This window comes from Sarcophilus harrisii, chromosome 5 (genome assembly GCF_902635505.1).
Source record: "Sarcophilus harrisii chromosome 5, mSarHar1.11, whole genome shotgun sequence".
Classification (NCBI taxonomy): Eukaryota; Metazoa; Chordata; class Mammalia; order Dasyuromorphia; family Dasyuridae; genus Sarcophilus; species Sarcophilus harrisii.
In genome coordinates, this window is record NC_045430.1 from 106,010,732 (window position 1) to 106,038,199 (window position 27,468).

Here is a 27,468-nt window from a genome sequence, read left to right on the forward strand (position 1 = left end):
AAATAACAGAGGGGAGATACTAGCATATTTTAATGTATGTGAAAAAAATGGTTTTTTAAGGTATAGGAGGATAGATGAATAGTAGAATAGAAAGATTAAAAGTGATCTAGAGCAGTAATATCAAACTCAAATAGACATGGGGGCCTTAAAACTGTACGTAAGGATTTCCACAAGGTCACATATTGACTTTGAAAATCACATATTAATATTATTTGTTTTAATTTATTTGTTTATTTTCTTAGATTTTCCCAATTATGTTTTAATTTGGGCTACACTTGTTTTCAATTTTCTGCCTTTCTTCCCTTTTGCGTTTGTTATGACTTCTCTCTATATAATCTATAATACAGGTAACAATACCTGTATTTCTTGATGCTCCTTCACAAAACTGAGGCTTAGGAACTTTAGGTTAGAGTAAGAATCTAGACTTGTGATTTAACCATCATGGGAAACTCTCCTCAAAAGATAGAGATCAGCAACTCTTCTGTAATTTGTTTGATGTAAAATAGCTGCCTGTCTTGAGAAGAGCAAGTAAGTAACATGCCCATGGTCATATAGTCTGATTGTTTCAGAAATAGGCCAAGAACATCTTTCTTCTCTCCCCCTCCCTCCCTTGTTCCTCTCCTTCCCTTCTTTCTTCCCTCTGTCCACATAGGGTCATATTCTTACCTATAGACGCTCTTAAGAGCATGTTTTTTCCTCTTCTGCACCTCTGAACCTTTCCAAGATCTCTTAGGATTTATTGACTAGTTATATTTCTTAAGGACTATACCTTAAACCAAAACCAATCTGATTCTCATTGGCCTGCAATAGATCCTATACCAAGCCCTATTGATTATTGTTTGGGTCCTGATTGACTCAGATTGAATGTACATAGCAATCATTTCTACTTTGGCCAGAAACTCCAAGGTCTTCCCCTCCCAGATTCATTCATTCATTTATTTAGATTTTTTTTTGGATTAGGTGTAGAAGAGATTCTTTACCTCAACTGCTATCTAGTCTTAATCACTGAATCAGTCGAATTGAGGTCTTAGCTTTAAAAGATCAAGGGTCTCCCATTTCATCCAGAGCCATCTCCAGTTGTCTTCATCTATATATCTGGCCTCTGGACCCCAGATGCTTCTGGAGGAGAAAGCTAGGCAGATGACTTTGCACAGCTCTTCCACACTCAAATCCAATTCACTTGCACATATTGAGTTTCTCTTGAGGGATAAGTGAATTGTGCAAGTTCTCATGCTATATAGATAGTTTGCATTTCTTAGAAATTTAGAGGAAGTAAAAATTTTACAACTATCAAACTCATTCAATTTATTTATTTTATAGATTTAGGAACCAAGATTCAGAGAAGTGTAACACATCTTTCTCATCATTAAACATTTTATTGGTAGTAGAATTAATACTGGAGGAAGAAAAAACCCACACTTAAGTAGTAACCTTCATTTATTTCTATGAGCAACCTGATTTTGGTTTAGAGAAAAAAGATGTGACCTAATGTCTACAGAATAATAATAAATAATGGTTTTTTTTTGTTTTTTTTTTTAAGGAAACTTCCCAGAGTGGATTATAAAAATTGATATTCCCACCAATAATTATATGTATATATTTTTTAAATTGACATTTCTTTTATGCTTTCTTTTATGTCATAGTTCCCAATGACTCTTCCCTTACAAGAAATATGTTAATTAAAACTCATCAAAAGAGCAACTAGGACTAATTTAATACATTACAGGCAATGTTTAACACCTATTTCTCCAGTGAGGGAAGGAATCTTTTCCAAAATCAACTAATTATATTTTCCCAGATACAATCTCTTATATGGTCAAGTCAAGTAACATTTTTCTTCTATTTTGGTACATCTGGGTATGTTTGACTAAGTTGAGATAATATGTAGGAAAAAAATGAACTGATGACTAGAAAACCAGGGCAGGGGAGGAAAATTATAGAAAAAGATATTCAGAAATGCACATTACATATTCAGAGGTAAATATAAGAAATGGCCATTTTGATGAAAATTTTACACACCCAGCTTGAGGTTCTTTTTTGAAGAACCTATATAGGTGGCAGATAGTTTCTTGTGTTTGAACTATTGAATTAATTTTTTAAAAATACAAATTAGTTTATTTTAATATTTATTAATTCCATACTTTAATAGACATATGATCTCAGTAGTAGAATATGAGTTGATAGAAGGGAACAGAAATAACTTGTGGAAGTAGAATTAACAGGACTTGATGACTGATTCCTCCACTGAGATACATTACCAGTATGTCAGAAACCTTCCATTAGGTCTCTTTAAATTTTGTGAATAACATTGAAATACTTGATATGTTTATCTTTTATCCTTTTTTTTTGCCTTGGATAATATCCCTTATTCCATTTCCTTTCTTTCCCACTATGGGCTTCTCTCTCCTCCATTGTTGAAAATGCAGGTTAATCTATTTATATTCACAATTCAATTACATAGGAATGTAATTACAATTACATTTACATTCTTTGTTCCTATAATCTTTGATGTCATAATATTTTATGAAGTTCTATGATTTATAAGCCTATAGAATCATTTGGAAAACATTGCTGTTATCTCCATCTCCACCCCTCCCCCCCCCAAAAAAAAAAAGTTTTGTCCTAGGTACAACTTACTATACATTTCAACCTATGGGATCAGTTGACAAATTGTCAGACTTTCACCATTATGAATAGAATGCTGCTTTAAATATCATGTACTTTCTGATATGATAACGCTCTTTTATATATTTTAGGTTGTACAGCGGCTTTTAGAAGAAAAACTGAGTGCTTTGCAGTGTGCCGTATTTGATAAGACCTTAGCAGACTTGAAAATGCGTGTGGAAAAGATTGAATGTAATAAAAGGCATAAAACTGTTCTTACTGAATTGCAGGTATGTATGCATATTTAAATTTTCTACACAGCATAATAAAAGAAAACAATTTTTCCTTATTATAATATTATAATTATAAAATTTTAAACCAGGAATGAACTTGCTATATAAATAGTTGATTTTCATATTACAAGGTCTGAAGAAGATAACTGCTTGTAGACAGAAGTAAGATAGTTGAATTAAGAAATATGAATTTGGAAAGGTGATTTGAAAGGCTTTTGAATTTGGAAGAAGGCCAGAGATTGAATTTTTGGGAGGAGAAAATTGAGAGAACTTGGGCAAAACTGAAGGGGAACAGCTTGAGTTAAAGGAGGAGATGTTTTCAGGAGAAATAGAACAACATAAGATGAAGGAAGAGCAGAACAAAGTGGAGTATCCAAAGAGAACTTGAATAAGAAGGACTTGAACTGAAGAAGCAAGGGGAGAAGGTTGTGTTTGTCCAGATAATGTTTGAGTGCAAGGGAGAGAAAAGAAAAGAATTGAGCTGGCTGTCAACCTGTTAGAAGCATTAAAGATGGTGTAAAACTGTTAATGGAATGGAAAGCCAAATTTATAACCATGTCCTCTAGCAGTTTGCCATGCCACTATGAGAGAAGTGCTAAAATAAAGGCTGATAATCTTAACTTTTGGTACAAGGTAAAATTGTTATGAGTTGTACTGAGAATATGATTGTATTTCTTTCGTGCTCTATGTTCAGAACACAAGTTTTCCTTTTCCTATAAGAGAATTTGAAAAAACACTGTCATTACCTCTCTACTATGGGTACTTAATCTCTTTTGTTTCAGGCACCTTTTTGGTGATCTTGTGAAATCTCCAGATTCCTCAGAATAATGTTTTTAAATGGATAAGATAAAATACATAAGATTGTAAAGGAAACATTATATCGAAGTTAAGTTATCAAAATGTATGTATTTTAAATTCACAAACCTTAGGTTAAGAATCCCTGATCTGAATTCTGAGAAACAAGATAATTAATGTGTTTAAAACAAACAAAAACACAAGAAAACCTTCTTTATTAACCAAAAGCATAGTTCATTCTTGACCTGTATCAGGAGTTTGGACTACAAAAGGATGTATACAGTGGGGGAGAAACAGAAAAAGAGTTACTCAGAGGTAAGAATGTAATTTGGGACTCTTCATGAAAAACAATAAAGCTATATTCTCTAAGAGAACAGCAACAGCCTTTCCTCCTGAAAATGATCATATGTAAATGCATAGATGAAAGTTGATACAAGTGACAAAGGAAGAAGAGAGTGGTTGTGCTGACTCCTGGCTGAGGGTAATTACTGCAGCTGGGTAACTACTTGGGAATGTGTTTGAAATTGACAAAGAACTTTGCAATACATGTTAAAAAGAATGATTATTATTCAATTCTGATGACCTGACTTGTTGAAAAAGTTGTTCCTAAGAAGAGCATAGCAAGCATTCCCAAAGATGACAAAGTTTAGGACAAGAAACTAAATATCATAAAGGTTCATGTGGAATTTTTAGCAATATGCCTGCTAAATTCAAAAAAGGGGCACATTTGGTAAATGAACAGCTAATTGGAAAGAAGACCACCTGGGTTTAGATTTAGGATGGCAGCTTAAAGTAATGGACTATACTTAATAATCCCTTATAACAGTGTTCTTGCTTGATATATAGATTTATTTTACTTAACTATGTTTATTTGTTTAGAAGGATTACATTCTTTTAGGGTTTTTTCTTTTCCCCTTTTATTTGAGGGTCTGAGGATTTGGAAGCATTGGAGAATCTAACAAATCTAATCTAACAAAAATATTGTCCTGAAATAAAAGAAATTCATGGAAGCATCTAATAAAATGCTCAGAATAATGGTCAAGAAAATTCAGAGGTCAAATAGACAATCAGGACACTTTAAGAGTAAATACTAATAAACAGGTAGTAGATTTAAAATTCAAGAAGAAAATTTTTTCTTTTTTCCCCCCCCTTTTTTTTTTCAATTAGCAATAATTTATTTTTTTCCCTCCTATTAAGAAAGAAAAATCTAAAAAGAAACCCTTGTAACTAATAAATATAGTCAAGCAAACAAATTCTCAGATTGGCTATATTCAGAAATAAGCGTCTCATTCTGCTTATTATTAGTCCATCACCTTTTCATTTGGAAGGTAACATTCTTCATCATTTGTCCTCAAGAATCATGATTGATCAATGCATTGATAGTGTTTTTACATCTTTCATAATTACATCAATATTTTTTTAAAGAGAAGTCTTGAAAATTAAAATCTTGCCTTTGATTAGGGGGATATTTTAGTAGATTTTTAGAAGCATATATTAGAGAAGTAAAAAAAGAAGCAGTCACAAGGAACTAACCTTGGCTTCATTAAGAATAGTTTGTCGTGCAAACCTCATTTTCTTTTTTGACAAAATTTCTAATGGGACCCTTGGTCCAATACTGTTTTACTATCAATCATTGAAATAACTTCCAATACTGTTTTACTATCAATCATTGAAATAACTTTTTAATCAAAGCGGCAAGTGACTAAGCTGAGGGAGAGAGATAAAGGACTGAATATCAGATTTCAAGGTTCAAAAATATCATTAGTGGCCAGAACAATAGGCTGAATTGAGTAAAATGAAATCTAATAGGGATAAACATAAACTCATGTGGTTTTTCTTGAAAAAAAATCATAATTATAGATATGTATATCTTGAATAGGAAGTTGTTTATCTAAAAAAGATCTTGGATTTTAGTGAATTATTAGCTTGAGTATAAAATCAGTTTGAGTATGAAATGAATGGAGCTAAGAAAATTAATGAAATCTTAGACTGCTTTAAGGGCAACATGTTTTCAAACAATAAGGAGGTGCTGGACAGACTCTGCCCTATTCAGTATCTATCAGGAATATTTTTTATATTTTGGGATCCACATTTTGGGAAAGACACTGATCTACTGATAGATGAATAGGTGGTATAAGAACAGCCTGGATGATGGATATCCTTGAATTTTTGACACATGAGGAATGATTAAAGGAATCCTGGGGATTATAATCTTGAAGAAGACAGTATTAGGAATAAAGAATGCTTTCATTTGTACCCAAAGTTACCAGCGTTTTTATAGCATTCATTTTAACTAGTGAAACCTTTCTTTGGGAACATAATTCTTTGTACATTGGACTTAAAATTGCAGTTCCATATTTTCTTACTTTTAAAAAGTAAACTTAGAATTTTTTGCCTGTTGCAATAATATATATTTAGCATTTGCTTGGTCCTGGTTGGTGACTTGGGATGGGAGCGATATAGAGGGATTACAAAGTTCAAATAAATCCCAATTCCTACTCTTATGTATGACCATCCATTTAAGAAGAAAGAACTATATTCTTTAAGATTATTTGATAATTATGTTAGTTAAAATAGAAAGCATTATATGTGATCTAAAGGGGAAAATTTTGATGAATTTTTATTTTTACTTAACAAGTACATATTTTTTTAAAAGTTCTAAAATTATTTATCTCTATAATGTTATTACTGTATAATTTGTTCCTCTAGTTTGTTCATTTCAATCAGATTGCATTTATTCAGCACCTACTCTGTGTTAAACACTGTATTAAGTACTAGGGTACAAAAAAGGTAAAAGCCAATCTCTCCTTTGAAAAAGTGCTCAAGTCTAATGGAGAGAACCTGTAAAAAAATCTGATCCAAACAAGGGGTGTGTGTGGAAGGAGGGGTCATGGGCGGCACAGGGAGGTGTAGTGTCAGTTTTCAAGACAAAGATTAAAGAGAACTGGGTTAGGTTTCCTGTAGGTAAAATTTTAGCTGGAACATGAAGGAATCCAGGAGACAGATAAGGAGCATTGTAGGTTTGGGATGTAGCTAGAAAAAATGCTTAGAATCTGGAGACAGTGTGCTTTGTATGGGAGAACAAGGAGGTCAGTATGACTAGATAACTTTCTGCTTTAGTTCGTATAAATCTTCCAGTGTTTCTCTTAAACTACTCTATTATTAATGTCTTATGGAACAGTAGTGTTCCTTTATATTCATATGTCATGGTTTTTTTTATCTATTACCCAATTGATAGGTCCATCCCTCAACCTCCAGATTTCCAGTTCTTTGTCATCAGTAAAGGTGGTTTAAGTAATTTTAATAAGTCTTTTTCCCTTTTTGATATGTTTGAGATTATAGGCCTCAAAGTTGAAGTGTTGTTGAGTCAAAAAATGTGTATAGTTTAACTTTTTAAATAGGGGGCCACTTCACTGTGAGGGCTGGACTATAGTAAAAACAAAAACTTTGTTTTGTGGGCCTTTAAATAAAGAAACTTCACAGCCCTGGGTGAGGGGGATAAACGTCCTCAGCTGCTGCATCTGCCCCATGGGCGCAGTTTGAGGACTCCTGGAGAGACTTTGGGACCATAGCAAGATGGCAAGAATCAGAGAATAGTCATTGTGGCATAGTGTCCCATTCAGGGTCACACACACATCTGTTACCTCTATAGTTTTGGTTTTTGTTTCTAGAAAAAAATTACTATTAATGGCTTAAAGGCAAATTTAGCATGTTCACTAAATTTGTAAAATGATAAAAATCTGAGAGGAGTATTTAACACAGAATTTTAAAAAGTCTTGGAAACCTGGGGCATTGAGTAAAATTCTATAAGATGAAATTCATTAGGAATAAATGTAAAACTTGTGCTTTAGTTTAAAAAAAATCACCTTTTTAGATACAGAATATGGGGAGGCATCATTAGGGAATAATTTGTCAGAAAAAGATTTGATAGTTTTAGTGGATTAGTAGCTTACTGTGAAAGCAAAGCAGGAGAGTGTGATAGTCAGAAATGCTGATGAAACCTTTGACTTCAGTAAGAGAGATCTGGTTTCTAGGAATGAGAGTAGTAATCCCTCTTTGTTGTCGCCTGATCAGACCACATTTTAAATGCCATGTTCAGTTCTGAGTGCCATAGTTTACAAAAGAATATTGATAACAGAAAAAAAAGGAAGGCACCTAGGATGATAAAGGAGCTTGAGTCTTTGTCATATGAAAATTGATTAATTAACTGAGGCTGTTCAGCCTAGAAAAGAGAAAGGAGAAGAGTAGGTAGCATGGTACAGTGCAAAGGGCATATTGGGTTTGTTAAGATGTTAAAAATGACCTGGTTTGAAATCCTAGCTTCACTTAACCCCAGGAAACTTGGGCTTGATGACTTATCTTCATTGAGCCTTATCTGTAAAATGATAGGGTTGGTCCAGCGGTCCTCAAACTATAGCCTGTGGGCCAGATGCAGCAATTGAGGACGATTATCCCTCTCACCCAGGGCTATGAAGTTTCTTTATTTAAAGGTCCACAAAACAAAGTTTTTCTTTTTATTATAGTCCCGGCCCTCCAACAGTCTGAGGGACAGTGAACTATTTAAAAAGTTTGAGGACCCCTGGGTTGGTCTTTGTGGCCTCCAGGTTTCTTTCTTGTTCTAAATCTGTGATCCTAAATTTGACATTTATTACCTATTTTTAAAAATACATTTATATTTATATTTAATATATTTATTACCAATGACAAGACTATTAAGTGATTTCTTTGGATATTTCAAAGTTGGAGAACACTTTGAATAAGTTAGGATGAATCATCTATATGTAACTATAATGTTATTACCACTTAAAATTTGTTTCAACAATAATGTAACTTTTCATTATTTCCTTCTTGTATTTTTATGTTGTTAGGTAGTTAAACTGGGGAGAAATGTATAATTTGCACTGCAGTGACAACCATAGCAAACCCAAAGGAAATTAATATTTCAGAAAACTTTCAAGAAAAATTTTGCCACAATTTCTTGTTTACTTTTTACTTGAAATTGTTTGATTTCATATGCTTTCATTTGAGAGCTTGCTCATGGAGCCACGTAAAGTATAAAGTTCTCATAGACCATATGCTTCTTTAAATAGTATTTGTAAACTTCTTTTTAATCTTTAAGTGAATATCATAATGCAAACTTTTCAGTTATGTTATTGTTTTCTTTAGGCTAAAATAGCCAGGTTGACCAAACGCTTCGGAGCAGCCAAAGAGGACCTTAAGAAAAGACAAGAAGTAAGAATTGGTATTTATAAATTAATATTGGGAACTAAAAGGAAATGGTCCATTTAACAGGAAAGAGTTTTTTTCCCCCTTAAAGGTCTAAAATCACCTCTAACTTACCTTTTATCCATTTGTCCTCTTTTTGAGTAAGATCTCTCTTCCAAAAATTGGAAATTTTATTTGTACTTTAATTTTCTTTTTTTATTCATCTTAGTAAACTTAGTGCCTACTCCAAAGTTTCATACCAGTAACTTTAACTCAAATTAATTCTTTTCTGTGGCCTTCCAATGTTTTCATCTATTTAAATCAGCTGTTTTGAATTTTATTTCATTATATTATTTTCTCTTCTTTTACCCTTACAGTCTTTAATTAAGAGTGTTTTCACTTTTCCTTCCTAATGGATCCACTGTAAGATGTCTTTTATTGTGTTATTATACCAAGATTATGGTCTTATAGAGTTACCACAGGATACTCTACCTTCTTGAATATCATACTATCTTACTACTTCTTTGATACCTGTTTCTAAAATTCTCATTTCCTTTTCTCTTTTATATGTGTCTTCCCTTAGAGGTATGTATCCTGAAATTCTACCATTATTATCTTTTCTTTGAAACCTCACTTTGGAAGTTCATTTTCTCTCTTAGCTATTGGAGACAAATATTGACTGCAATGTGTAGTTCTTGGGGCAGCTAGATGGTGTAGGGAATAGATCAACCCTGGAGTTAGAAGGACCTAAATTTAAATCTGACTTCAGATGGTTACTAGCTGTGTGACCTTGGCAAGTCACTTAAGCTCAAATGCTTCATCTGAAAAGTGTGTGTGTGTGTGTGTGTGTGTGTAGAGTTCTTAATGTAATGCTCTATCATCATCCTATAATCAATTACTATATACTAATTATTTATAATCCACTGGAAAAGTAAGCACTTTTATATTGTTTAATTGCTCCCCATTGTACATATTCTCTGTTTATTTTTCCTATCAAGTTTTTTTTTAATTGGTGTCCTTTGTTTCAATTACACATTTGTTTCTGAATATATCCTCCCTACCCTAAACAGCAAGCCTTCCCTTCAACAAAAGTTTTTAAAAGAAAGAAAAGTTGGGTGAGCTTTTATGTTTTTGGAATTTATGCCTAGTAGTAGAGAAAGAGCTCTTAACAGAAGATAGGAACATTTTAGCAAATTTAATTTAGCATTTAAGCAAAATTCCAAATTGCTTTCCAGAATGTTTGGACCAATTCATAAAATTTTAATTAGTTTATAATAGTATGTAATAAATAATACCTTAATTTACCTCTCTACCCTGGTTTCTTCAATGTAGATTATTTTCATCTTTTATCTCTTCATAAATTAAAAACAATTTTAATTTTCTCTTGCCAACTTCCTGAACATGTGGTGAGACTTTGTTAATAATTTGTGCTATTGATCAACTTTTCTATTTTTAAATCTATTCCCAATACTTTTGATGACTACTGCTTTATGAAATATTTTAATTCTTTGGTAATTTGGTTTATACAAAGAAAGCAAATTATGTTGAAATATAATTATCAACTGAAAAAAGAACAAATTCATGAAAGCTAGGTTAAAAATCATGTACCATGTCTTCTGCATAAGTCTTTTTTTTTTTTTTTTTTTAAATAGCTTTCATTTCTACTGTTTCTTACCATACTAACACCATCAGGAGTTCTCTCAATTAATAGGCTACTTCTTCAATAATTCATTACTAGGCATTTTGGTTAGTGTTTCTATAGGATTACTTGACTTAAATAATTACCTACGAAAAGTAGTCAAATAAGATCCTACTTGGAAGAAGGGCAACCCCTGAAGGTATGCTCAAATGTCAATACTACTAAGCTCTCCCCATTTTTGTAGACTTTTTAACCACATATTAGCCACTCAGTTGGGCTTTCAAAATGAGATCTTGACCCAAGATTCATTGTAATGTCTCTGTAAAAAAAAATACATCCAAATCTGATTCAGTATGTTTAAGGTTCTATATTTAAGATATATCTTTAAAGCTTTTTCTACATTGGAAATGATTTATATTATAAGGCTTGTGTTAATCAAGTCTTTTCCCTCCTCAAGATAGAAGTATGAGACCATGGAGCATAAGTGTTAACAGCTAAAAAATTTTAATTGTTTTTATCCAGAAACACTTTTTAAAAAATGAAGTTAGTACTGACTTGATTCTTTCTTCTCTTTTCTCCTCCTAATTCAGAATTTTTACATTTCTTGATGGCCTTAGAATGATAGTAATAGCCTTTCTCTTAGACCTGCAGTTGAGTATTACAGTCTTCTTTGTGGTCTTGGTCTTGTCTTTTTTTTTTTAAGTTACTAAGTGTGTGACCCTAGGCAAGGCAGTTTTACCCATTCAAAATTGGGATAATGGGGACAGCTAGATGGCACAATGGATAGAGCACCAGCCCTGAAGTCAGGAGGACCTGAGTTCAAATATGGCCTCAGACATTTCCTAGCTGTGTGATCCTGGGCAAGTCACTTAACCCTATTGCTTCAGGGGGGAAAATACTGTGTTTATGAAATTTATGGAATATCTCTTAAATTTATTGTTTGTCTATTTTCTTTATTTGATTTTAAGAAATTGACTATATACATAGATCTTTCATTTGTTTGAAGATTCAGTCACCCTTTACTCATTGGTAGTTGTTTGGTCATTAATTAGTCAGTAAATATTTACTAAGTACTTGCTACTTACCATAAACATGCTGGGCTGCACATAGACAAAATGAAAATTCTTCCTTTCGAGGAGTTTACACTGTAATGGAGACAACAGCATTTCATATATATATATATATAATGTAAGTGTATGGTTTTTTTTTTTTAATATTAATGGAGACGACAGCATTTCATATATATATATATAATGTAAATGTATGGTTTTTTTTATCTATATTTCTTTCTCTGGGGGTTATGTGTGTGTCTCTGTGTGTGTCTGAGTCTTTAGTAAGTAAAAATAAATGCAGAGTAGTCTTGGAGGAGAAGACAACAGCAATTAGAAGGACCAAGAATGGCTTTGTGCATTAGGAGGCTTTTTAGCATAGATTTTGTTGTGTCTGACTATTTGTGACCCCATTTGGGATTTTCCTAGCAAAGATGTTTTAAGTGCTTTGTCATTTCCTTCTGCAATTCCTTTTGCAGACGAACCTAAGGCAGAGTTAAGTGACTTGCTCAAAGTTACACAGCTAGTATCTGAGATCAGATTATAACTCAGTTCTTCCCGACTTCAGGCCTGCTCCTCTAATTACTCTGCCACATAGCTATCCATATAGAATAAACACAAGATAGTTAAATTAAATGCAAGTTATTTAGAGAAGCAGACACTAGTGGGAGGGAGATTTAGGAAAGGCTTTATGTTAAATGTGGTGGTCAAATATAATCATCTTCCTGGACTGACTGACTGCTATGTAGTTGTAGCCTTTTAAATCTGAAACGAATCTGAAGCAACCACCTTATTTTATAGATAAGACGTCTTTTGAGTAGGAATTATCTGTTTACCTTTCTTTATAGATCTTAAGTTTCTTAGCTTCTTTGTGATTTACTTTTTAATATCTCATTCTTTTCTATATTTTCTTTTCCGTTCCTGGAAGTATAACCTTGCCTATTTCTTGAAGAGGAAATAGTATCCATTACTACAGATATGTACAATAATTTCTCTGCATATCCAAGACTTTTTGTGTGGTACTCAAATCCATTTCCTTTTTTTCTTTAACCTTTCTATGCAAACCCATTACCCTGATTTTGGTCACATTGTAGCTTTTATTATAGTAGCTATATTATATAACTATAATAACTATTATTATAATAACCTACTTTCCAAGCTTCTAAAAACAGATGCCCAAAAAGTCATTTGAGTATCTCCTTTCTATATAATACTGTGAATGCATTGCAAAGAGGGTAGAAAAGAAGATATACTCTTTCTTAAACTAAAAACTATACCAATGCTTTCTTAAATACTTTAAAATATTTTGCTTACTTTATGTATATTCTTTTATCAACATTGATGCCATCCTTTCACTCATTAGGAGATTATATTTATGAAATTATTTCACACCAAAAAGGAAAAAAAAATCACTAAACATTCAGCTTTTACAAGAGTGGGGAGTAGAGCCAAAATGAAGAAATTAGAAGAAAAACATTCAGCCAAGCACTCTCCAAAACTTGAAAATAATGCCTCAAATCAAATTCTGGAGTCACAGTAACAAAAGGTGAAAGTGAGACAACTTGGAAATCAAGAGAGAGACCTATGATATGGAGATGAGGTTAGTCCAGAGCCCAGGTGGATGAAACACCAGCAGTAGGACTAGGTGGTGACAATAAAAGCAACAGCTTCAGGAACTGTCAAGTTAGAGATGGTTAGGGGATAGAAATTACCAGGTATCTCTGTGTTAGCACTGGATTCAGAACCAGACATTATTTAACAACTCTACTGCCTTTTTCTCCTTTTTGGTCATAGTTCAAGGGCAGTCAAGCTTTTAGGGACATTATCACTTCTAGCTCCAAGGGAGGGAGCCCTAAAGAATAGTTATTGATTGTAATCAGAGGCCCTTCCTGGTTGAAGATGAGAGTGTAAACTGACAGAGCAGTAACCATACCTCTCCCCATATCAAACCACTTGGGAAACTGAAAACTTCCAAACCTCCAGTATTAGCTCTGAAAACAACAGTGTGAAAAAAACATGAAGCTTGAGACACAATCCTTCCCTCCCCATCATGCTTTAACATTAACATAAAGTTCTAAATCAAGAAATAGAATAGAAAAATGAGCAAATAAGAGCCTGAACATAAAAAGCTACTATGGTAACAGAAAAGATCAAGGCATAAACTTAGAAGATATGAATGAAGTGAAAACACCTATAAGCAAAATCTCAAATTAAGAAATGTGAATTGCATATAAGTCTGATGAGAATCCTAGAAGAACTAAAAATCGTTTTCTACATAAGAGTGGTGGAAGAAAAAAATAGAAAAAGAAGAAGCAAAGGAAGAAAATAATGGAAAAATTGGCTTGGTAAAAATGTGCAAAACCTTAAAAGTATAATTGGCCAAATGGAAAAGGCTACATCAAAAACTCACTGAAAAAAGTAATTCCTCAAAAACTAGAACTGAGCAACTGGAAGCTATTGACTCCACCAAACATCAAGAAACAATAAAACTAAGTCAAAAGAATGAAGGAAAAAAATGAAAACTCTCACTGGAAAAACAACTGACTTGGGGGGGAAAAAAGATTGAGAACTTTTACTTTAAAAATTATTGAATTTATCTATAAACCATGACCAAAGAAAGAACCCTAGATATTTCTCAAGAAATTCTCAAGGAAAACTTTCTCACTATAGTAGAACAAAAGGGTTAATTAGAAATTGAAAGAATCTACTAATCACCATTTGAAAGAGATCCCAAATGAAACTTCCAGGTACATTCTATTCAAATTTTAGAGCTCCCAGGTCTTCCAGCACCAGAAAGAAACCATTCAGGTAACATGGAGCCATATGATCAGAATCATGCAAGATTTAACAGCTACTACATTAAAGGAGTGGAGGACTTGGGATACGATATATTCTGAAAGGCAAAAGAGCTAGGACTACAGCCAAGAATAACCTATTCAACAATATTTGGCATAATCTTTCAAGTAGAAAAACAGACTTTTAATGAAAAAGAGGATTTCAGGCATCCTTGATGAAAAGACCAGAACTGAATAGAAAATGTGACTTTAAGATATAAGACTCAAACATTAAAAAGGTAACCATGAAAGAGAAATCGTAAGGGATTTAACAAGGGTAAACTGTTTACTTTTCTGTAGGGGAAGGATTCCACATAGGATGAGAGGGTATCAGTGAGTTAATTATGGTGGAATAATGTACAAAAGAAGAAAAAACCTGAACTTGATAAGTGAGAAAGAAAACTCTGTTAGGAAAAGGAGTAAGGGAGAGGAAGAACTGAGAAAATTTTCTTTCTTAAGGGATAATCAAGGAAGAACTCCTATAGTGGAAGGGAAAGTGGTATGGGCCTTTAAATTAGTTCAAAAAAGGAAAATATATTTAAATACTCATTACTCAGAAATCTAAAGAGGAAAATCAGTGGAAAAGAGGATAAAAGGCTAAGAATGGGTGAGCTTGATAAAGAAAGTGGCAGATAAAAGAAGGTCAGAACCAAAATAGACTTACACAAGATGACAAAGAGACAACATGAGAGAGAGAGAGAGATAATGGAAGGAAATGTATAGTTAATAATCATAACTAAATATTAATGGGATGAACTCACCCATAAAATGGAAGTGGATAGCAGAATGAAATAAAAACCAAAATCCAACACTTAAAGAAAGTGTTTGTTTATAAGAAAGACTTGAAATAGATACATAGAGTTTTAAGGTACTGGGGCAGAATCTGTGATGATTCAGAGGAGATTAAAAAAAGGCAGGTGTGGCAGTCATCTCAAATAAAGCAAAAACAGATCCAATTCAAAAATATCTTTAGGAAAACTACATCTTGCTAAAAGGAACGATAAATAGTGAAGTCATACCAGTATGAAACATAAGCAACAAATGGCAAAGCATCCAAATTCTTAAAGGGAAAGATAAATTATAGGAGGAAATAGTCTACTAGTGGGAAGAGATCTCAACTTTCCCCTCTCAGAATTAAATAAATTTAATTATAAAAAAAAGAATTCAAGGAGATGAGTAAAATCTTTTTAAAAGTTAAATACAAATAAATTAACTGGTACCTTTCCAAAAAATAATCATGGGGCATAAAAACAACCAAATGCGAAGAAGAAAAACCCAAATATTAAACCCAACCATTTAGGACCATAATCCAATAAAAATTACACTTAAATAAGTTGCTGTACAAACATAGATTAAAAGCTGACTGGAAAAAGAATGAATCAAAGAACAAATCATAGAAACAGTATTTTTATTAAAGACAATGGCGCCAATGAGGCAACATTAAAAAATTTGTGGGATTTAGCCAAAACAGTATTTAGAGGAAAATTTATCTCTTCTACATTCATACATCAATAAAAAGATCAGTAAATTGGATATGTAACTAAAAATGCCAGAAAAAAAGAATATATGTTATATAATAGGAAAATTACAAATATAATATGACTGCCAAGTTTAAAATGTTTGGGAGTCCATCTGTCAAGACAAATCTAGAGATTACATGAAAACACTTTTCACACAAATACAGATTTAAACAATTGGGAAAATACTCATTACTCATGAGTAAGCCAAGCCAATGTAATTAAGTGACAATACTTAAAATTAATTTGCTTACCAAATAATTTTATAGGAGTTAGAAAAGGTAGTAACATCTGGAAAAACAAAAGGTTAAGAGAATTGATTTTTTAAAGAAAATATCCAGCCATTCCAGACTTAAAACTATATATTAACAAAATGATAACCCTTAAAATCTGATACTGGCTAAAAAATAGTGAAATAGATTAGATACACAATACATTAGTAAAAATAGTAAAAGACCATAGAAATCTTGTCCAATAATTCAATCATGTTTTAAGTGTTCATGACCTCATGAATCATGGTACAACAATATTGTCCATGAGATTTTCTTGGCAAACAAACTAGAACAGTATGCCATTTCCTTCTTCAGTGGATTAAGACAAACAGAAGTTAAGTGACAGGTAATAAGTTATTAATATAAAAAGTAAACTTCTGAGGCTGGATTTGAATTCTGGTCTTCCTGACTCCAAGCCCTTCCTGACTCTTATCCATTGAACCACCTACCTGCCTTCACAATATGCTCTCACATTGCTACTATTCTAGTTTAGGCATTCATCTTTCTGATGTAGGCCATTGTAGTAGGTCCCTAATTGATTTCTCTGCTTCAAGTGTCTTCCATTCTCTAACCTAGTTTCAAACAGCTACCAGTGTTAAAGCTTTAAAGTCCAGATCTAACCCAGTTATTCTGTTGTTGCAAAAACCAAAACCAAAACCAAAAAGAAAAGAAAACACTTTCTTTTAACTTAAGGTTAAGGCAGACTTCTGTTCGGCATTTTAAAATCCTTCATAAAATGGCTTCAAATAAACAGACTAGATGCTTTTTTTTTTTTTTTTTCAAATATCCTAATATTCTTTCTCATATCTCTTCCTTTACATAGGTTGTCCTCTAAGCCTGAAGTGCAATTCCAACTTAGTTTTTGTCTCTTAGAATTCCTAGTTTCCTTTAAACATTACTTTCTTCAGGAAATTTTTCCTATTCTCTCAAACTATTATTACCTTGCATTTATTTTGTTTGCATTTACCCTCTGCTTGTGTATATTTTGTCTCTTCAGATTTAATATAAGTTCTTTAAGGGCAGGGACTATTTTATTTATAGCTTTAAAAATCTATAACAAAGGACCCTCCCATATTGAGTGGTTTGGACCTCACTAGCCAGTTTATGTTGTATCATAGGATTGAAAAAAATGAATGGTGATCTGAATTTTTGATCTTCCTATGGACATAAAAATCTCCCATGATAATTTCATGGTCCTAGTCATTAGTCATTATACCATATTTTATGCATGTGGTAGTGGTGGTGTTGTTTCTGTTAAGATCAAGTTCCTTTTTTGTTGTTGTTTAAAAAAAAAAAAAACTTCCCATTTTATTTCACATAGGAATTAGTACAATAGGAACTTGTAGATAACATCTGTAAGAAAGAAATGTGGCTAGAGGTAGTTGGTATGGTATAAGGTCATTTACAAATGACTATTTTCTTGGTATATAACTTAATCACTTTGGGATTTTTATCCTTTCTGTTGTGGAAATTAAGAGGCAATACAGCATAGTATATAGAGAACTGGTCTTGAAGCTGGGAAGACCTGGGTTCAAATAATGTCTGATACATATCAGCTGTGTTACTAGAAAAGTCAATGACCTCTCAGTGCTCCAGGTGTCCCTCTTAAGATTATAAATTGCAGAAAAACTTACATCCTTCAGTAAAATCCTAGATCCAGGCTTTCTTCTCCCACTATATTTCTTTAGATGGGCTAAATCCAGTAGAAAATTTTGATAGTTCATGTTGATGTCTTTTCCTATTTTCAGCATCACTAGCATGCTTGGAGGTGTTGTAAATTGCATGCTGTATCTCGTCACCTTTATCTTTCTATCTGTTATTATTTTGTTCAGCAGCTCGGATCTCCTTCTCCAGCATATGTATCTTTCCATTACTATTATCCTGTCATGACTCATCCTGTTCTTTCTCAGTGATTCATTTGAATCTTGCATAAGAATTCTTTTTTTTCCCCCACATCTTACTTATGTAATAATATTTTTTATAAACATTTGAGGCTATGTTTTATTACTGTCCCTCCCCTTTTTGATATTTTCTTCTTTTGATAATCTCTGTTCTTCCTGTTTCAGATCTTTCACTTTTTCTAATAAATATTTCTAATAAATAATTTTTAAAATCCAACAAATAAATAAATAAATTAGGTGTTGTGTATTCTTATCAAATTTTCCTTCTCTAGTTTTAGTTTAAAACATTCAAAGTTTTCATGTAATTTGAAACTGGCTTTAGATGTCTAGATCTCCTTTTATAGAAATTGTAGTTTCCATCTATGTCTTAGTTGTTCCTTTCTCTTCCCTTGCCCTGCACACATTTATTATACTTCAGTTTTTGTTTGATTTCATAATATTGTCCCTTCAAAGTGATGTATCTTATTCTTTTTAAAATAAAATTATTTAGACTTAATTTTGGAAATTTTTACAGAATTGCAAGATAACCCTATGGGATGATTGAAAACATGGTTGATTTTTTTTTTTTTAACCTGGGATTTTTTACTTAGATCTTTAATCAGTTTTGATGGTGGGAGAATGAAATCAAATTAAAATTTAAAAAATTAGCATATCTGAAAATTCTTGTTAGACTGTTTGAGACATAAAAACTTTTATGATTGCATATTTTTCTTTTCAGAACCCACCAAATCCACCAAATCCACCTGTGTCACCAGGGAAGTCATCTGCAAATGAAGTTGTTAGCATTAATAACTTAACTTATAGGTGAGCACTAAAAACTTTTTGCATAATACTCACATTTGTAAGGAATCAATTTGATAGAGGAAAAAAAATGATGTTTAATCATATATAGTATATATTGAATCTCTTATTTTTTTCTCTATTTTCTGGTTTTCTCCTATTAAAATTTAATATTTGAATTTAAAATTTTACATTTTTCCCCCAAAGATCATTGTAAAAAAAATTTTGCAATAAAGGAGTATTATTTTAAGTAGCTTAGAAATGATTGGGAAAACTTTGTTTGGTAAATCATATTTTTTAAAGCTTCTTAATCTTTGCCTTCACATTGAAACTGGCCAATGGATAATAAAACAATCATCCCCTAATTTTGTTGGCTAGAGTATTTGGAATTAGTTAATATCTCCTTTTGATACTTTTTCTTTCTTATTTATTGTTTTTCACTGTTTTATGTTTACATCCTGACAATATTGATGTTAACATTTATTCTGTAGAAATGCTGGCACAGTGAGACAGATGCTGGAGTCTAAGAGAAATATTGGAGAAAATACACCAACTTTTCAAGCTCCTGTCAATGCAGGTAACAAAGCTTCCCAGACTAAGATAAAAAATGTACATTTTTGCCCTTTTTTTAAGCATTTAGAAACAGGAATGAACTTGAAAACAAATATGGGTATATTTGTCTATACTAAATACAATTATACTATTGGCAGCAATACTGTAAGGCAGGCAGTCATCTTAAATTTTAGATGAGTAAATTGTAGATGGGATATCATTTAGGCTTATATTGTAGATAGATGTCAAAATGTTTGTACTCATGAGCTCATTACCTTGACATCAAAAATCCCTAGCTTTTGAATAGACTGTATAATAGATAGAAAGAATAAAAATCAAAGAAATTACGGAAACCTAATAATACTTTGGTTCTTTTGCTTTGCTCTGGGCTTCAGTGCAATTTTCATCTTCACCCCTATTTTGTTCATGTGCCACATTTATGTTAATCTGTATTTATTCTTTTTAGTCTAAGTCATTCTGGTTAGAATTAGACTGATCAGGCTGTGCATTCATGGGAAAACTTATTGCAAGGAATAAAACATACCCCAACAATAAATTTTCTGGTATTCAAATACTTTTTTACCATGACTTCATCATATTGGTTAATGGTGATAGTAATCTTTGAATTGGATTTCTTATTTTAGTGGCTTTTGAATTACACCTTAGATTTCTTTTTTATAAATATAGTTACTATTTATTTGTTTCCTTGTTTATTTTTCCTAGTAGTTTGCTCAGAAATTAATTAGCTCTTGACATCGTATCTAACAAAATAGGCTTTTTGTTAGTATAACAACTTTTTCTTGCACTTAATTATCATTTTCAAGCTCTCTTTGTACTAATGAATGCAATATAATTTTCTTCAGAAATTATTCTGATTACTCAATTTTTTAAATTCTAAATAAGGTTTTATAAAAGTTTTTATGCTATCTGCAAATTAACCTAATATTTGAATGTTTTCATTACTTTAATCCAGTTGATAATTAAAAATACAATTGACTCACTGAAATTCATACTAATCTCCCTATTTTTAGTATCTTCAGCCAGTCTTGCCACCCCGCAGACAATGGTCAGTGGTCAACCTAAATCTCAAACTCCAGTAACCTCTGGTTCCTTGACGGCATCAGTTCTTCCTGCACCAACTACGGCTCCAGTAGTTGCTTCTACCCAGGTGTCTAGTGGAAACTCGCAACCAACAATATCTTTACAGTCTTTGCCAGTGATCTTACATGTACCTGTTGCAGTATCATCCCAGCCTCAGCTCCTACAGGGCCACACAGGGACTTTGGTCACTAATCAACAGCCTGGCAATGTTGAATTTATTTCTGTGCAAAGTCAGTCTACAGTTAGTGGTCTTACCAAAAATCCCACACCCTTGCCATCAACAAACCCCACCAAACCAAATAACAGTCCATCTGTAACCAGTCCTAATATTCAGAGGAACTCTCCAGCCAGTGCTGCGCCATTAGGAACAACACTTGCAGTACAGGCTGTTTCAGCAGCACACCCTATTGCACAAGCCGCAAGGACTTCTTTACCTGCAGTAGGTACTTCAGGACTGTTTAATCCAGCCAGCAATCGATCTATACAGATGAAAATTCCACTTGCTGCATTTGGTACTACTTCTACTGCTGAGCCTAGCAGTACCACAGTTCCATCTAGAATTGGTAAGTTATTATGGGTTTTTATATTAGTGTTGACAGTAAGGGAAATAGACTTTGGAAAATAAAATTGTGTCAGTGACTAAGCTAGAATTTCTAGTCACTTGGGTAAGGAAACAGGGTAAATAGAATCCCCTTAGAATCAGTTAATCCTTGACATCTATAAATAAGAAAAAAGACCTATGGGTTTTATTGGGAGTACAGAGAAACTAAAAATTGTGTACTACAAGTTTTAAAAAATTGTAATATACCTTCCATGTAAATCAAACAAGTTGTTTTAGCTTTTTTCAGAAGTTATTCTGGAAAAATTTTCTTGCATAAAGAAAATAATTTTGTTAGGAAGAGGAATAGATACCAGGTCTCATAGAAACTATTTGAATTTGACTTGTGGCGGAGCATTTTGAGCTCATATTGGTCTCATCAGCCACAATCAGATACACTAACGACTCTAACATAAGGATGTAATTTTGGGCAACAACCAACCAACTACACCAGCAGAAAGCTTGTGAAGCAATGTGTACCACTTTGTCTTTGTATATGTGTCTATGAACAATTTATTTTTTAAAAATATTTAAAATCTTATCTTTGGGTTATAAAGATATTGTTGAACTTTTTTCAGCTAAAAAAAAAGAGCTAACTTATTCTATAAAGTATGTGAAAGCAAGAGTAGGAATTGTCAATTTAGTTCAGAAGGTTCATTTTTTATGATAGAACATCATTATGATCTTATGAACTTTTTTTAGTATTGCTAGTGTGTTTACATATATAATTAAACAAGTTTGACTGGTAATGCATATTAATAGTATACAAGTTGTTTAAATATATTGTAATTGTTCTATGTAAACAGATCCATATTTCAGGATGAATTTTAATTTTGAAGGTATTTCATACTTGCATGAACATTTGTGTGTTATTCCAGTCATACACGTATGTTAATACTCTAAAAGATATATTTCTGAATCATAAGAGATTAAATTTTGTCTATTTGATTTTACTTTCACACATTTTAGTGTAAATACTTTTCAATTAGTGATCCATATATAGTGTATCTTTTAACATTATTGAGCAGAACATTATTCTAATCAAGATAATCTGTTCTCCAACCTTGTAATCATGTGGCCAAATCTCTAGTTTGGTTTTTTGATATTGTTCTCAATACCAGAATATCAGGGTGAAGCTTAAAGAAGAGTTGGTTGTGATGTGGCCATCTAGCATTCATTTATTGTTACTACCAAATGAAATGTATTTTAGAATTGAGAAGTCTTGTCTGATTTTGACCAAAAAACTAAAACCAAAAAATACCTTGTGCCTAGACATTATCCTCAATTTATAGGTGAAGAATCCACAATTCTGAGAGATTAAATGATATGCCCATGATCACAGGTGGAAGTTGAGTTTAAATATTTGCTGCCTACCAATATAGTTGTCTTTCTGCTGTGAACACTTCATCAAGTGTGAACACTTCGCATCAAGGAGTTCTGCTAGAAACTCCTTAAGTACTTATATTCATCTGAGATTGCTGAATTCATCTTTAAGAGATGCCTTTATTAATAAAAGCAGATGCTTGTAGAATGTATTCTTTAATTCTAAATTTAGAAATATTTTGGAAATTTTTTTAAAAAGAGAAATTTTTCCCCCTTTGTTGGCCTATGAATAAACAAAGAGAATAGTGCAGATAAAGTTGGCTATTATATTCATTAGTTTTAATTTCTTCTGTTGCCTTGACCAAACATGTTTAAATAATAACTATTTTCAAGAAAACTTGAGAATATAGTACCCTCCGTTAGTTAAGTAAAAATTCGCATTATTTTTTGTGGTGATTGTTTTATTGATAAGAGTATGGCAAAAACATCCCTCAGATATCTTTGATTAACTAATGCAGGTGTTAGTCACTCGTTTCTATGTAATTTCAGAAAAATTGCTTTGAGGTTGGGGCAGGAAGGGGAGACTGAATGATGGATTTGTGATTTCACTAACTTAGGAAACTTCTATTGGGGGAAACTTCCTCTAGTAGTACGTATCTCTATCTACTAAACAATTTGCTTAGTCTGACATACTTAGGGATTATGACCTGACAAGTCATATAATCAGTATCTGACTGAAGTGGAACTTGAACTTAGAAATTATTTCAGTTATTTTTCAGAAAGTTAAGTACTTGTATATACTGAATAAATATTCAGTTTTCTCATTATATAGTAATTACCAAATTAACCAAAATCATCACTGAATATTGAGAAATGTCATTTAGCTATGCATTTTGAGAAACAATTAAGGTTATTTTCACACTGTAAAAATGATTCATTTGATTAACAATATGTCTTTATTTAAATTGTCTTGGATTTTATCATCTCTGCCCTAGAAGAGTAAAATTAAATTTAATGTATTTTTTAAAAAGAGAAATTTTTAATTTTCTGTGAACTGTTCTCATAGTTGAAACATTTGTTATGCTGTGTGCTGCTCTAGTTGAAAGGAAAATTGTTTTTGATCCCTTAGAGAACCAGACCAACAAAACCACAGATGCTTCTGTGAATAAAAGAACAGCTGAAAATACACCACAGGTAGGATTATTCATCATAAAATCTCAGTTAAAATCCACAGGGGCATATATATCTCAGTTATTTCTCTGATGACATTTTTAATCAACTAGTTTTTACAACTGTTCATTCAAATGCTTTCTTTTATTTCTTATATGGTTGACAAGAAGTATATTGACACTATTACAAATGTTTCCATTATAGTTCTTGTTTTCGTATATTGCTTAGTTGCTTCTTGGATTATACACATGATTTATTAGAGCAGTCTCCTTGAGTATCTTGATGTACTGCTAAGAATTGTACCTAGTTTCTTCCTTCTATAAAAATTTTCTTGAAAAATTGTTATTTTTTAATCATTAATTTGTCTTCATCATCAGCTGCAACTTTTAAAAGGAAGGTCATTAAGCTAATTAATGAGAAACCTTTTTAGAAGTTTAACAAAACTAATAAACCACCTATCTCATTGTCTAAAGTAAAAACCTAGTTTTGAATCTCTTACTGACTTTTCCTGGTTTTCTATTTGTGAAAGCAACAAAAACATTCTAAAGTTTGGATTGATCATGTCTTATATATATTTACATATACACATCCCCTACTTGTGCATCATAAGTCTTATCCATTTTTGAAAACATTTACAACTAAAAATAACAAAATTCTCTAGTGTGCTAGGAAGTAATGACTGGTAATGTATTTGAAAAATTAGGATAGAAATCTCATGTATAATGACATTTGATCTTGATTATATTCATCTTTAGGGCTAAATTAGTTCATACTTCTGGTTTATGAGGTAGATTTTTTTTAATTCAGAGAATGTCTTTAGGTGAGAGGTGAATATATTTCTTTGTGATAGAACTAAATAATGTAACTTTATGCTTAGTCTGTTTCACGTTTCTCTTCACTGTAATTCGAATCATAATTTTTCCAATAGCATGTGACCTTCACTTATTCTACAGAATTTCAACCAAAAATAAAATCTCTCAGACATTTTATGGATCTATTTAATAATATAACAGCCATAACTAGAGAAATACTTTTATTTTCCAATTTTATAGTCTTTGTCATATACTGTTAAAAAGGAAAGATTTGGTTAGGAACAGCAAGCAGGAAGACAATCAGACTTTTCGTGAATCCTGGGTTTTAGCTTCATTTAAAATATATGTTGAACTAGTTATACAGTATAAAATATAGAATGTTTTGAAAGTTATATTCAGGTATTTTAAATGATATTTGTTCAAGAGTAACATATACCAAGAATTTCATATTCAGTGAAACAAAGAATTTTTAAAATCCTTTCTCATAGCATTGTTAATAAGCACGCTAAATAACCTTTTCAAGACTAAAGGAAAAAAATAAAAAATGTTTAAAACAATAATAATGAAAAGCTATACTAATTTCAGTCTTGTTAAGTTTTTATTCATCTTTTGACAAAATACAATTATTCCTATTAAAATATACTATAAAGCAGAAGAAAGAAAGCTTTTCTTAAAATAAGTAGTATCTATTTAAAACTAAGAACCAACATTATCTGTAAAGAGAGATAAGCTAGAGAGGCCTTTCCAATAGCTTCAGGGGTAAAACAAGCATGTTCAATTCTACTATTTCACCAGGAAAAAGATGAAACACATTCTTATTCATCCATGGCTACCGATGTGCATAATGTCATATGCCATCGTCAGAAAACTTAGCAAGGAAGAAATTCAGAAGCTCCTCATTAAATGTACAATATAAAATAATTCGTATTCTAGAGAATTCAAATTGCCCAGTTTTCTCATTATCTTTTTCTTTGTGCTTTTTCCTTCCAGTTCTTTTTCTTATTGTTATAAAGAACATTTCTAGTATAATTTTGAGTAATAATGGTGGTAATGAACATTTGCTTTACCTTTATGCTATTAAAAAGGTCTCTCTAGCTTACTTGCCTTAACAGATAATGTTGACAGATAATGTTGACTTTTAGTTTTAGATAGAAAGATTTCCTTTACTATGCTTTCCCGTATTTTATTGTATTTTGTGAAAAGCTACAGTGGACAACAGCATTCTTTAAAAAGGAAGGAAATGATGTTTTGCTTTGTTACTCAGCCCAGATTTACCTCAAAAAAGGAAGACCAATAGTGCAGTTTTTATAAGCAATACTCTACAATATCTAAATGAGAAAGATAGAAGGACCTTTCTTTGGTTTCTATAAAAGTAGAACATAAAATGAAGAAAAGGAGGAGCTGGTGAAGAAATAGAAGGAAAAGGAAGAGAATAAGTCACAGAAGTATGGGTTCCAATACCACTCCTTAGGCACATTACTCTTGAGTTTGGAAGAGCTATCAGACCTGGCTTCCCATGTACCTACAATTATAGTCACACACCACCATACCTGATGTTTTGTAGAATATATTTGCAGAAAATTACAAATACAATTGCAAGTCTAAAAAAGACTTGCAAAATTACATAAGAAAGCAATATTTTAAAATATTCCTAAAACATTATCACTAAAGGTGTGATTATTCTTGATTGTAAGTCTGTCATTTACCTTTCTAGAATGCCACATTCTTAAGTTCTTTATCTTTCTGGGATGAATCTTGTGTGGTACTCACTTTGCTCAGTTCTTGTAGTCTTTATTTCTGGCTGCTTTAAATGTATAGTTTCCTTTATCTGGAAGTTTTGAATTTTGACTATAATATTCCTGGGAGTTTTTATTTGATTGGTTACTGATGGATTCTTTTTATTTTACTTGGTTATCTGGTTCTAAGAGGCATAGGTACTTTTCTTTTATGATTTCTTAAATATGTCTAGGCTCTTTTCTGTTCTTGACTTTTAGATCCTTTATTGATTCTTAAATTACCTCTCCTTGATTGTTTTCCAGATCAGTGTTTTTTTTCCTATGAGATAATTCACATTTTCTTATTTTTTTCAGTCTTTTAAGTTTTATCCTTTCCTGCTATCTCATGGAGTCATTAGGATCTATTATTCTAATTTTGAAGGAGTTTTATTGAAAACATACAGAATAAAGATTTAAATTAAATACCTAAACTATGGTATTATATAATAACAAACTAACATCATAATTCATAACCAGTCTTGAAAATATGATATCATAAATATAAGCTTTCCAAAATATAGGTGTAGGTATAATAAAGTTAAACACCCCCCTCCCCCATTAAGATTTTTATTCATAGATCTTTTTAAGTTCTTTGAACTCTTAGGTCTGTAAAAAAGTCTTAAGTCATTTAATACAAAGTGTCTTACAAATAAGGAACATAATTGAGGGACAACATAATTGAGGGACAGAGTGGTGGTCTTGTAATAAGACGTTTAGTAACTCCTATAGTAGGTTGATGAAGAACCAAGGTTCTTCTATGTATTGGTTGAATACATAGGCGCTTAGTAGGTTCCCTCTCTTCCCCTTAATCTTCAGAGTTATCACTTTAAAAAAAAAAAAAAGAAAGAAAGAAATAAAGGAAAAGAAGCAGAGCCCAAAGTATTTGCAGATTTCGGAGATTTTTTCCCCCAGCAAAGGTTTTTAACCAATTTCATTCTGCTGATGAGGAATCAAAATTGCCTACTTAGCTCTCATTACTAATACTCCTTGAAAGATTTCTCAAGTAATAAGATCTTATTCTGACTTCATTAATTGGAATTTATGATGTTAGATAATATTAGGGGAATATATTCATTTCGTATATTGTGTAATTATAAATTGTAATTATTTAAGATACATCTTTTACTTGGGATATGTCCTAAATTCTTTTAGAATTATTGTGGCAAGTAATAAATCTATATTTAAAATAGAAAAATCATGTCATTAATTCTTATTTTTCACAAGATTAAATTGAACTTTTCCTTAAAA

At 31.9% G+C, this 27,468-nt stretch overlaps 1 protein-coding gene across 6 annotated transcripts in view; it reads left to right on the plus strand.

Moving 5' to 3' along the window:
* Window positions 1-27,468, plus strand: part of ATF7IP (activating transcription factor 7 interacting protein) — a 144,528-nt gene that overhangs the window by 88,364 nt on the left and 28,696 nt on the right. For all 6 annotated transcript variants that reach the window (XM_003771237.4, XM_023504544.2, XM_023504545.2 and 3 more), the window contains exons 5-10: window positions 2,757-2,894; window positions 8,859-8,924; window positions 18,828-18,913; window positions 19,381-19,466; window positions 20,473-21,105; window positions 23,593-23,657. In XM_003771237.4, coding sequence (XP_003771285.1) covers window positions 2,757-2,894; window positions 8,859-8,924; window positions 18,828-18,913; window positions 19,381-19,466; window positions 20,473-21,105; window positions 23,593-23,657 — 1,074 coding nt within the window. The remainder of the gene's footprint in view (window positions 1-2,756; window positions 2,895-8,858; window positions 8,925-18,827; window positions 18,914-19,380; window positions 19,467-20,472; window positions 21,106-23,592; window positions 23,658-27,468) is intronic.